Source organism: Hemitrygon akajei, chromosome 11, assembly GCF_048418815.1.
Source record: "Hemitrygon akajei chromosome 11, sHemAka1.3, whole genome shotgun sequence".
NCBI lineage: Eukaryota > Metazoa > Chordata > Chondrichthyes > Myliobatiformes > Dasyatidae > Hemitrygon > Hemitrygon akajei.
This window is the reverse complement of record NC_133134.1, coordinates 101324561-101337942: the sequence shown is the minus strand read 5'-3', so window position 1 is coordinate 101337942 and position 13382 is coordinate 101324561. Positions and strand designations below refer to the sequence as shown.

The window sequence follows — 13382 nt, the reverse complement described above, 5'->3', positions numbered from 1 at the left end:
AAGCTAGCTGTTAATCAGTTGTCCTAGATCACTTCGGCCTGAATGTTAAACAAATATCCACAAGCCTGGATCCGTGATACGACTAAAAATGAATCTTTTTTTAAAAATGAGAGTTTAAGGTTTTAATGGTCAATTAATTCGCCAAAGGACAGGAGTTCCGTCTCCGCCCCTATCCTTTCCTGGGGGCGCCTCCTACTCATTGGCATCGTTAATAAACAGACCCGGCGGCTGCGGTTTGCAAGTTATACTGGGAACAGGCGGCGGAATTTGCAGAACATTGCGCCGTTTGGTCGTAGATTCAGGCGTTCGCTGCCTGCATCTGTCCGGAGGAATGTCCCCAGTGCTTCTTCTCCTGTGGGGTCTGCTGGTCCATTTACCAGGTCAGAGTCAGGATGTTTCACGCGTGGATTATCCGATAACGCCGGTTTTTGCGCGTATTCAGCGATTAATAAGCTTTCTTATTAACATAACAGCTTTACTTTGCTTTATTGCAGGTGTCCTGGCGATCCCAGTCCTTCATCAGACCCCAGTTTCCGGGCCTTTCTCAGCGGGACGGAACGCTCGCTTGGAGTGTCGGCTGGAGAACGGAGAGGTCGCAAGTAGCAATGCTTATTGGGACCGTCAGTGTCCAGGGCAGAGACCAGAGTGGGTTATTTCACATTACGCGAATGATAATATTCATAGGGGAACCGGCATTACTGACCGTTTCCGACCGTCCAGAGACACCTCCGCCAATAGTTTCATCCTGGACGTCATCAGCCTGGAGCCCGGCGACTCGGCCGTCTATTACTGCAAGACGTGGGTATACAATGTGGGCTATTTCTACGGACCGGGAACGCTCCTGGATATAAAGAGTAAGTGACTCCCTCACTCTGTTTAAAACAATTCACTTTACAGTCGCTCTAATGTCCCGGTGCTGGGAACACTAAATGTAGATTATCAGAGGGTTCGATCTGCGTCTCTCATGTCCCAATCTCCGCATAATTAGCAATGGAGGCAATTCGAACCTTCGAAAATAAAGTTTAACAATTCCATTTCAGCAACTATTTTCGCGTTTCCTGTCCCAGATTTTGATGAGTTCAGAGTTTTGACCTGACCGTTGACAGTTCATTTACCCTCACACGTCCGACTTGACTCACCGAGTTCTTCCACTCATTGTTCTTTGCATCAGATCCCAGCACCTGCAGTTTCTCAGTCGTCCTCACTCGGGACGCCAGAGAGATATTGTGAAAACAATCTTGCATTAATCCATTCAGTCCAGGTCCCATCTTGGAGCCCACGCACCCCAAAATATTACAGAGGAGAATAACCCCTGCCATGTTAAAAGATAGTGCATAAATCCAGGGAATCGGCTCTTTAATTTAGCACGTGGCAGTTTCCGACAAAGAAACTTGGAAAATGCCGGGTGGAGGGCGGGCGTGAAACGGAAGCTGAGCTATAAATGTAGTCTCGGCCCGGACCGAACATGTCCTGGTCATTCAAACTCGCAAGGCGCACAGACCCGCTCTGATTTGTCACCATTTCGAGTTCCATCAATGGGTAGGGGCACTTGAATGTTGAGAGGGCTTTTCAAACCTCGGGAAGTCCTAAACTTCTCACCAATCATTACTGCAATAAGTGCTATTGATGTCACCACAGATTATTTCCTGGCAGTTACTAGAATCTCCTTAAGAGACGATTAACTGCTGAGAGGAAACTGTAGAAGGATAGAGAAGAGAATTATCCAATAGATCATAGGTTGCTGCAACTCTTCCCTAAAGTCGAGTAACAGTAAAACCTACCCGACATGAGGAACAAATTAGGGCATGATATGGGGGGGGGGGGGGTTGGAAAATGGAAACCTTCCTGCTAGCAGGTAAACAATTGGCCGAGTGTCCCTTTACCGCGTATTTAATTTATTTTCGTCGATGAAGCAATGTGTTAATCAAGCAGTAGTAATGGGTTTTCTAACGCAGATTTGGGGTCAACTCGTGGCTCTACTGAGGGAATCCGTAAGCTAAATTTGTTTTTCTCCTCCCTCCGCCTATTCTCTCTCTCTCTATCAGGTAGCGAATCTCAGAAACCCTCGATTCTCCTTCTCCCTCCACCTCAGAACGAAATTGGCTCGGGATCGGCCACTCTATCCTGTCTGGTGAGCGGCTTTAAGCCGGGTTTGGTCGCGCTGCGCTGGAAAGTGGATGGCGTCGAGACGGAGAGCGGAGTAACGACAGGCGACGTGTCCCCCGACACCGATCAGACCTACAGACTGAGCAGTTACCTGAAGGTATCGGCCGCTGCCTGGAATAAGGGCTCGAGCTATACCTGCAGCGTGAGCCACAGCTCGCTAAATTTGCCTCTGCACAACACCATCTCTTCGTCCTCCTGTGCACAGTGAGGCCGCGGCTTTCGACGGTGCATGCGGTTTGTTTGCTCTTGCCATTGCAGAAACATCTGCACTGGAGCTGTGCAGCCACCTTGTGCAATATAATTATGTACTAATGTCCGCTTCTGGGAACAAACAGAATGTTCAATAATTTCACAGATGATCGCGATGATTATTCGGCTTTTGTGACGCATAATTCTTTTTAAGAATTATCCCCACTCTGCTCTGTGTAGAATGGGAAGAGATTCCCCTGTAGATGGTGACCGTGTGTGATTGGATCTTGTGTAACAGCGCTCTTAATAAAGAGGAAACTCAGCTTCGGTTTTATCGAGGTCGGTCTGTACTGGGCTGCTCACAGTGTATGTTGATCGGTTAGAGCGAATAACGTGGAGCTCACACAAATTTACTCAAATCCACTAAGATATTTTATACCGCCCTTCCCACCTCTGTGTGCTAGGCAGGCCTCCTCTGTCTTCGCTCACCTCTCACCATCATCCCGACCTTCTATTCCTCGCCGCCCTCACTTCTGCTCTTCTTTCCATCCTTCCCTGCGCTGGCACACTAATATTCTCACTCCCTTTTGGCCAAATTCCGACCACCATTGGTAGTGTTAGACTGTAAGGATGTAGGATGTTTCCCCCGTGACTTGATCATTCTCTCCACCTCAGTTTATCGATTCTCTTAGTTCCTCCACACAGACAAAACGGCCTCTTTTCCTTCGCCCACACGCCACTATGCCACACCACACCACCCCCACTAACACATACGCAAACATATCAGCTTCCGGTGAACGCCGTACATTAGCTTCTGTAACTTCTGAAGTTCTAAAGTGGACAACAAGACCTATCCAGATGAAATATCTCCTCCTTTTACGGTCTGAACCGTGATGCACATTATCCATTTTCGTGAACTAAAGCCCGGCACAGGAGCGCTTTAAAAATCTGGACAGGGGAACATAACAACATAACACACCGAGACTGAAATAGACCATTCGGCTATTCCGTCCTCTCCGTCAGGCAATGTGATCACGGTGTACCTTTCATCTTGGTTCCGACTTTCTGCAATAACCCTTGATTTACGAATTCTTTCTCTCGCTCTCTGGGCACTGCCCGTCAGTCAGTCTAACGTTACCTTTCAATTCCCAAGTAAATTTGTCATTAGAGTACGTATATGTCTCCATATATTAAAATTAATTTTCATCACAGTAGAACAATGAAATAGCAGAGAATCAATTAAAACATATTGATGAAGGTAGAGCAGTAGATGTAGTGTATATGGATTTCAGCAAGGCATTTGATAAGGTACCCCATGCCAGGCTTATTGAGAAAGTAAGGAGGCATTGGATCCAAGGGGGCCTTGCTTTGTGGATCCAGAATCGGCTTGTCCACAGTGGGCAAAGAGTGATTGTAGACGGATCATATTCTGCATAGAGGTTGGTGACCAGTGGTGTGCCTCAAGGATCTCTGGGACCCCTACTCTTTGTGATTTTTATAAATGACCTGGATGAGGAAGTGGAGGGATGGGTTAGTAAATTTGCTGATGACACAAAGGTTGGGAGTGTTGTGGATAGTGCGGAGGGCTGTCAGAGATTACAGCGGGACATCGATCGGATGCACAACTGGCTGAGAAGTGGAAGATGGAGTTCAACCAGATAAGTGTGAGGTGGTTTATTTTGGTAGGTCAAATATGATGGCATAATATAGTATTAATGCTAAGGCTCTTGGCAGTATGGAGGATCAGAGGGATCTTGTGGTCTATGTCCATAGGACACTCAAACCTGCTGCGCAGGTTGACTGTGTGGTTAAGAAGGCATGCGGTTCATTGGCCTTCATCAATCGTGGGACTGACTTTAAGAGCCGAGAGGTAATGCTGCAGCTATATAGGACCCTGGTGTACTGATCTACTTGGAGTACTGTGCTCAGTTCTGGTCATTTCACTACAGGAAGGTTGTGGAAACTATAGAAAGGGTGCAGAGGAGATTTACAAGTATATTGCCTGAATTGGGGAGCATGCCGTACGAGAATAGGTTAAGTGAACTTCCCCTTTTCTCCTTGGAGCGACGGAAGATGAGAGGTGACCTGATAGAGGTGTATAAGATGGTGAGAGGCATTGATCGTGTGGATAGTCAGAGGCTTTTTCCCAGGGCTGCAACGGCTAACACGAGAGGGCAGTTTTAAGGTGTTTCGAAGTAGGTACAGTGAGATTGTCAGGGTTAAGTTTTTTTTAAGCAGAGAGTGGTGAGTGCGTGGAATGGGCTGCCGGCGACTATGGTGGAGGCGGATACAATAGAGTCTTTCAAGATACTCCTGGATAGATACCTGGAGCTTAGAAAAATAGAGGGCTATGGGTAACACTAGGTCATTTCTAAAGTAAGTACATGTTTGGCACAGCATTGTGAGCCAAAGGGCCTATATTGTGCTGTAGGTTTTCTGTGTTTCTGAAAGTTCCACACATATAAAGATTGATAAACAACCAATGTCCAAAAGAAGGAAAAAATTGCAAATAAAATGATAGATGGAGGAATGGAGAAATAAACAGATCGATAGATAGATTGATTGATAAATTCGTAAATAATGCTGAAAACATAAGTTGCAGAGTCTTTGAAATTAAGTCCATCGGTTATAGAATTAGTTCAGACTTGTGGTGAGTGAAGTCATCCACGCCGGTCAAGGACTCTGATGGTTGAAAGGCTCCTGTATATGGTGCTGTGCCACTTAAAGCTTCTGTGTTGGTATCACAGATAGAGATACTGAAGTGTGAACCACTAGGAACGTCTACAGACACAGACATAGATAAAGTATGCTGAAGTTGGGTCCTATATGATTAATATTGTGGAGATTATAGAGAGTGTGACTAATAAGACAGACTGCCCACAAATCATATTGGTACGTGCGAATGGGGGAACTCATTAGGGTTGTTTGAAAGGTGGAAGCTGGAGAGGGGGAAAGAAGGAACGGCAGGATAGGTAGAGAGTGGTGCTCCCCAAAAATCTTCACACTGTCCAAACAAAAGTACAAGAGAAAGGGCAGCTCCCCAGATATCTCTACGCTGCTCATTTCACCGATACCGTGGGGAAGGAATAGGGGTGTAAATCGAAGTTTAGAAGCAAATAAATTTTTAACGGCTTGATTTAGAAGAAGGAGGGTGTTCCAACCAGAGACGCAGGGTTTTGTGAGCTGGCTGGTGTTTGACAACTGTGTTTCGCTGTGCGATAAGATTGAGTCCGGCTTTCTATAGTAGCAATCATGGCACAGAATTGGCACCGCCCGGCCAACGTAGAGACCTCATCAACGCAAGAGATTCTGCAGATGTTTGAAATCCAAAGCAATACACATACAATTCTGGAACTCGGCAAGTCAAGAAGTAATGGAAGGGAGTAGAAAATTGACATTTCATGTCAAGCTCCTTCATCAGGACTGGTGAAGTGTCTCGGGCCGAAACTTCGACTCTTTATTTCGTTCTGTAGATGCTTCTTGACCTGTTGATTTCGTCGTTAATGAGGTTTCTAAATTGGTTAGGCGGAATCAACCTTAGGCTGGGCTTTCACTGAGCAGTAATTACCATATTAATCACGCTGTTTCTCCAGTGTATACAGCAACGTGCGTAGCATTAGGGAAAAAAATCCATAGGAATCAAATGAACAATCGGATATGTGACGCCCTTGCCTGGTTAGTTGGACAAATTATAATTTACAACAGTATCAAACTTCTTAGAAGATACTGGAGCGTGTTTCACATCATTAAAAACACATCAAAATAGTGAGCATCAACATATACCTTAATGATTGGAGATTAACTTTATTTATCACATCCAACGTTGAAATATACAATGAGTCGTTTGCATCAAATCAAATTAGCGAGGATTGTGCTGAGCAACCTGCAAAGGTCGCAACACTTCCGGCAGCAACGTAGCACAGCTGCAAGTTAGCAACTCTAATCGGTACGCCCTTGGATTGTGCAAGGGAACCGGGGCGTCCGGAGGGAACTGCATATTAAACTTTATAACTGGCATTCCGGTTCTGTTTGTACAGTAATTGGAAACTTTCATGGAATGTTATCCTTTATTGAAGAGCGTATGAAATCCACACGTAAAGAAGATTTGTTGCAAATTTGGAAGAAGTTGCTGAGAACACAGTTTACGGCTTTGGTCTCCGTATTTATGGAAGGATACACTAGCATTGGAGGCAGAGTTGCGATGTTTTGCATTGTTGGTTCTTGGAATGAAACGATTGCCGTGATAGACTAGTTGGGCAGGTAGTTCCTTACGTACACAAAGAAATCCCTAACTTCATTTCAGTTATAGAGAGCTTTGATGGCGAACTCTGCCGGATTGGACATCCTTACACCAGCATACACCAGAGTAATATCTGTCTGTACAACTAGGCAATGCAGTGCCTGATAGAAATCCCATGACATATATAAGATTTCGTTTCAATGCAAGCACGTTCTTGTTCTGATCAGTCACAATGTATTCCAAAAGAGACTGAGAGCACCATCGTGTGAGCACTTTCCATGTATGTTGTATCCAATGTCTTGTAAGCCATTCCAGGTTTTCAGTGTAAAAATACAATGCTAAACACTCCATATATCAAAACACGCCATCCTGGCCCCTTTCGTGGATGTCCAGAGCTAAATTTATTTTCCACATCACCACTGCCCCTGCATGGCAATAACCAAACTCTCGTGGCATGCACGGAGAGCGGGGAGTGACTCGGTGTACGTCCATTGCTAGAGCGGACTTGGATGCGGTCCGATTCTGCTAAATTGAGTCGAGGCGATAGGAGACAAGGCAGAGTTGAGACAAAGCCTGGGCCGGTCTCCAAGAGCGAGGAACGACCCGAGGTTTGATCGAGTTAAGCGCCAGACCAGGTTGAAAAGGTCAGGGTGTCGCTTCTCCACGGCGTTACTTGGCTCTGTGCTGAAATGAGGCTGTGGTTTCGTGTCTGTTGACGGACTATCTTTCGAAAACTTTAGTTCCGAATGTTAGCATAATTTTTGTTATCTACCCATTGGGTGATTGACGGATTACTTTTTAATGAATTCTTTACGGTTTCTTTGTTTTGTGGCTGCTTACAAGGGAACAAATATCAAAGTTGTATAATGTACGCATACTTTGAACATGAATGTGCTTTGATCGTTGGAATTAGAAGTTATGGGCAACTAGATTACAGATGATACTGGGTATAAAACGTTAATATTGCTCAGTGAAGAGGTGACCACTAATAATTTGGTGACATATACTCTATGTACTTTGATAATAATTTTTAATTTAAACTTTGAAGTTTGGTGAATAAGATTAAGAAAACTCCAAGGCGTTCTGCCTTCATGTGAAGAATAGGAGGATAACTGGACCAATCAGAGATATTAAAGGTAATATGTGCCTGGATTCCGAAAAGGTAGGGGGTGATAGGGAGCTTGACATTTGTGATGACAGCGTAAAACAGGCCGATATGCTAGAATATGCTGATTGAAACTTATGATTATTAAGGGATTGGACACACTGGAGGCAGGAAGCATGTTCCCGCTGATGGGTGAGTCCAGAACTAGAGGCCACAGTTTAAGAATAAGGGGTAGGCCATTTAGAACAGAGATGCGGAAAAACTTTTTCACCCAGAGAGTGGTGGATATGTGGAATGCTCTGCCCCAGAAGGCAGTGGAGGCCAAGTCTCTGGATGCATTCAAGAGAGAGTTAGATAGAGCTCTTATAGATAGCGGGGTCAAGGGATATGGGGTGAGGGCAGGAACAGGGTACTGATTGTGTATGATCAGCCATGATCACAGTGAATGGCGGTTCTGGCTAGAAGGGCCGAATGGCCTACTCCTGCACCTTTTGTCTATTGTCTATTGTCTATAACATGACGTTAAGAAAGAGAAGTGCCAGAACTTCTGAAAAACATTAGCATACATAGATAGATTCTGACTTCTTCCCTTCCTTTCCAGTCCTGATGAAGGATCGCGGCCAAGACGTCGACTGTTTACTGTTTTCCATAGATGCTGCCTGGTCTGCTGAGCTCCTCCAGCATTTATATGTGTGCGGCCTTGTATGGATAGATCCCCGGAGCTGGACGGGATATACCCCAGCTTACTTTGGGAAGAAAGGGAAAGAATACTGCGCCCTTTGCGATCATCTTTGCGTCCTCACTGGCGACAGGAGTAATATCAGATGATTGGAGGGCGTTGTTCCAGAAAAGGAGTTTATAGCTCAGCGAATCTTTCTTCGGTAATGGGCAAATTATTTGAGATACTTCATTGGGGCAGGATGTACGATTATTTGGAGAAGCATAGTCTGAATAGGGATAGTCCAAATGGCTTTGTGAGGGTCAGATCATGCCATAAGAGCCAAACTGAATTATTTGAGGATGTGAAAAAGCACATTGATGAAGGTAGAACAGTGTATGTGGTGAATATGAAATTTAGTAAGGCGTTTGAAAAGGTTTCCCGTAGTAGGCTCATTCAGAAAGTCAAATAGGCCTGGTATCCAAGGAAACATGGTTGTGTGGAGATAGAATTGGGTTGCCCAGGGAAGACAGAAGGTGGTAGTAGTTGAGGAATATTCTACCTGGAGTTCGATGACCTGTAATGTTCCGCAGGGATCTGCTCTGCGACTCCTGTTCTTTATGATTTGTATAAATGATTTGGATGAGGATGTGGAAGGGTGGTTAGTAAGTTTGCACATGACACGAAGATTGGTAGAGTTGTGGGCAATTTGGAGGTCATTGTAGGTTTCCACGGAACTTTGACAGGATGTAGAGCTGGGCTAATTTAAATAATAATTTAATTTAAAGAATAATGGCAGAATTCTTAGCAGTGTGGATGAACAGAGTGGGGTCGACGTCCATTAATGCTCCATTGTTGCCCCGCAAGTGGATAAACTCTTTAAGAAGGTGTATGTTGTGCTGGCCTCATTAGTCGGTGGTTGAATTCGAGAGCCGCGAGGTAATGTTATAGTACTGTAAAACCCTGATAAGGCCACTCCTAGAATAATGTGTTCAGCTCTGGTCGCTTCACTGGAGGAAGGATGTGGAAACTTTACAGAAGGTGCAGAGGAGATTTACCAGGACACGTGTCTTATGAAGAGAGGTTGAGCGAGCTAGGACTTTTCTCTTTGGAGCGAAAGAGACTAAGAAGTGACTTCATTGATGTGTACAAGATGACAAGAGGCGTAAATAGAGTGGATGGCCAGTGTCATTTTCCCAGGGCAGAAATAGCTTATACAAGGAACGTTATTTTAAGGTGATTGGGTGATATAAGAGGTTAGTCGTTTACGGAAACTGTTCGGAGCATGGAACGCCCTCCCAATGGTAGTGGTAGGGACAGATGCATTAGGGACATTTCACAAATTCTTAAATAGGAACATGGATGATAGAAAAACGGAGGATTATATCGGAGGACGGGTACTGTACTGTAATTTAATGTTCTATGTTCCATGAAAGGGCTAACTTCTGAGAAGTGTCCCGTGGAAACGTTGGAAAAGATGCAGAAGAGGCATGATCGAATGGCGCAGCAGACTCAATTGACTGAATGGCTTAATTCTGCTCCTGTGTATTTTCTCTCCTTCCGCCCTTAGGCTGTTCCCGTTCATCCTGTTACCAATTTAAATCACCCCCAACACCCCCACCCAGCTCTTCGCCTCAACCGACCCCTTTAGGAATTAGATCCACATGCTCAGCCTTGACTTCCCCAAAGGGAGTGTTACACTGTGAGGGGGACTTAACCCTTTTTTTTCCAACTCGGGTTTCTCTCAGTCCATCCACACGCAACATCTCAAAGACCAAATAGCCTCCATCCAACCATCTGTCTTTTGATCATTTCATCTTTCAGGAAGCATGAAATTCGCTTCTGAAATTTCTGCTGATTATCTAAAGCGGGTCCCGTCCGGACCGAAGCGTCTGCTCTGAATAATAGTGTGCCGTTTATACAGTAAGTTACCGAGAACACAGACTGCGGAAGGCAGCTCCGTGCACTGAAAGAATTTAATGTTTTCATATGAAAGTATTATTAGGTAATATTGTTGATATAGATTAAGTGCTGATACGCAGGGCGATCATGGGTTCCAATTCCATTGAGATCGTGACATACCGGCCGATTTGCGCTATTCGGCCCATCGAGTCCGTTCTGCCATTCCATCATGGCTGAATTACATCTCCCTTCAACCCTATTCTCCTACCTTTTGCCCGTAACTTTTGATACCCTTACTCATCGAGGACATATTAACCTCGTTTTTAAACATTCCCGATTACCTTGCCTCCACACATGCCCGTAGCTATGAATTCCGTAGATTCACTGCTCTCTGACTAAAGAAATCCCTCATCTCAATGCATTTATTCGAGATCTGTCGTCATTTTATGCCCTTCCAAGAAAATCTCCCTCGACTCGCTCTGTTCAATGTAAACTAGCTCTCGGTTAAAATGTCCCATCTTTGGCAAATTTGTGATCTGCACCCTCCCCATTGCAATCACGTCATGCACTGTGATTTAATCAAACAGATTGTTAAAGAAAAGCGTCAGTTATGTATTTATATTATTTACTTAGTTCCAGCACGAAATAGACTCTTCCCCGAGCCCCACCTCAAGCAATCCCAAATTCCATTGCGAGGCTGTGCTCTCTGGCCCTACTCTCCATTGTAGGAAATTTCCTCTGTACGTCTACTCTATTTGGACTTTTCAATATTTGATAGGTTTCAATGAGTTCACCCCCTCATTCTTCTAAATTCCAGCGAGTACAATTCTCTGAAGATGACTGCGAAAGTTGGTAAGATTGTATAGAAAGCGTATGTCTGTGATAATCAGGGCACTGAGCCCAAGTGTCGAGAAATTATGACGCAGCTTTATAAAACTCTAGAATATTACATTCAATTATGGTCACTCCATTTCAGGAGGGATGTAGAGGCTTTTGAGAAAGTGCAGAAGATGTTCACCAGGTACAGCCTGGATTAGATAGCATGAGGTTGGTCAAACTCGAGCTGTTTCATAGTGGAGCGGCGGGGTCTGGTAGAGCCGTATATGACTATGACAGGCAAACAAAGACAGCAATTGTTGAGGGAGGGACAGAGCATCAGTAATTTTCTTTAAGCTTAAAAGGGAGCAACGTCCCAACAGAAACTGAAATGCGAGGCGGCCCCCATAGCCTATTTGTGGGTATCAAACTCCAGAGCTTCGGTGTCTTCCTCACACGTCTCTCTGCCGGGGGAGCCCCAGCTCCTCAGAAGATCGACACTGATGGAGGCCCGTACTGCTGGAGAAGTGACTCCATCGCCACGTACTGCGATGGAGTGAGATGGTATACAGTGACCCTCATGCCTGTTGTAACCAAGCGAGGTTACGCTTCTCTGTAGCAATCTGTATGGACCTGCTTTACATCGAACGGAGGGGGCAGAAGGGAGATTCGGCAGTGTAGCATTTGGCGCGACCCTTTTACAGCTCGGGGCGTCGGAGTTCGAAGCTCAATTCCAGCGTCATCTGTAAGGAATCTGAACTTCTGCCCCGTGGAATATGTGGATTTTCTCCAGGTGATCCAGTTTCTTCCCACAGTCCAAAGACGTCCGGTTAGTAGGTTATTATAAATTATCCCACGGCTAGTATTAAGTCTAGGGTTTCTGTGCGGCTTGGCTCAAACAATATAAATAACTGACTTGCGCTTTTCTGTAACAATCTGGCTGGTTAAATCACAGTGCATGGTGTGATAACAACGGAGAGGGTGTAGGGATTTACAGATTTTCCTGGTCTGGAACATTTTACCTGAGACCTGGTTTACATTGAACAGAGCAACACACTCTGTTCCCCAGTCCTGCCGAAGGGTTTCGACCCGAAAAGTCAAATGTGTTTTTTTCCATAGATGCTGTCTGGCCTGCTGAGTTCCTCCAGTACCAGTAAAAAAAAAATTGTTGCTCGTATTTCCAGCATCTGCAATTTTTTTCTTGTTTTACGTTGAAAAGAGGGAGCTGAGAGATTTTATTGGAAGGGTATAAAATGATGACAGATCTCGAATAAATGAGACTGATCTATTTCCCTTTGTAGTGAAGTGAAAAGCAATCAGTGAAAACACTAGAGTGCACGGTACAACTCACAGCCAGAAATGCTGGTGGAGCACAAACCCCTCCCCATTCACCCCATCACAGGATGGAGACATGGAGTGACCTGCTTTAGTCTATGTTGGGATTAGATTGGGGAGCTTTTGTTACTAGCACCAATGTCAAATGGCCTCCCACATTTAATTCCTTGAGCACACCAATGAGAAAGATGGTGAGTACAACAACGTTTAAAATACATTTGGCCAGGTATGCAGTTGGGAAAGGTTTAGCGGGACAAAGCATATCGCTCTGCCCATCGAGTCTGCTCTGCCATTCCATCATGGCTGAATTATTTTCCTCCTCAACCCCATTCTCCTGCCTTCTTCCCGTAAGCTTTGGCAGTCTTACTCATCAAGAAACTAATAGCCTCTACTTTAAGTATACGCATTGACCTCGCCTCCACAGCTGTCTATGGAATTCCACAGATTCAATACCCTTAAAAGAAGTTACACCTCATTTCTGTTCTAAAAGACCAAACACAGGTGAACAGGTAGACACCTTCGCCAGCATGGACAAGATGGGAAGAAGGGTCTGTGTAACTATTTGCTGTGGGAGGGGGGAAGTCTGTGCAGAAATTGTGCCCTACAGTACAAAATAGAAACCACTCCCCAGAACGTAAACCCACTCTGAGGTACAGGTTGTTCTCAGTGGTATGGAAGGCAAATACAATGTTGGCATTCATTTCGAGAGGACTTGAATATAAAAGCAATAAGGCATTGGTGAGACCGTACTCGGAGCATTGGGAGCAATTTCGAGCCTCTTATGTAAAAAAAGATGAGGAGGTTCATGGGGATGATCCTGAAAATGAAAAGATTAACACATGAGGAGCGTTTGAAGGCTCTAAGCCTGTACTCGCAAGAGTTCAGGAGAATGAGGGGGTCTCATTTAAACCTATCGAATATTGAAAAGCCTCGATAGAATGGTCTTAGAGAGGATGTTTCCTTCTGTAGAG

The 13382-nt window shown here is 44.9% G+C and overlaps 1 protein-coding gene across 1 annotated transcript; it reads left to right on the top strand.

Annotated features, from left to right (window-relative positions):
- Window positions 1-262: 262 nt before the first annotated feature.
- On the top strand, window positions 263-2621 carry LOC140735157 (immunoglobulin lambda-1 light chain-like). Its single transcript, XM_073059946.1, has 3 exons — window positions 263-380; window positions 495-854; window positions 2046-2621. The coding sequence occupies exons 1-3, from the start codon at window positions 332-334 to the stop codon at window positions 2372-2374; spliced, it is 738 nt and encodes a 245-aa protein (XP_072916047.1). The 5' UTR covers window positions 263-331; the 3' UTR covers window positions 2375-2621.
- The last annotated feature ends 10761 nt before the right edge of the window (window positions 2622-13382 follow it).

Excerpts from the sequence above, each read along its gene's own strand:
- LOC140735157 (XM_073059946.1), top strand. The coding sequence starts at position 332 with ATGTCCCCAGTGCTTCTTCTCCTGTGGGGTCTGCTGGTCCATTTACCA. Across the intron at positions 381-494 it reads TCTGCTGGTCCATTTACCAG|GTGTCCTGGCGATCCCAGTC; the intron begins GTCAGAGTCAGG and ends GCTTTATTGCAG. Across the intron at positions 855-2,045 it reads AACGCTCCTGGATATAAAGA|GTAGCGAATCTCAGAAACCC; the intron begins GTAAGTGACTCC and ends TCTCTCTATCAG.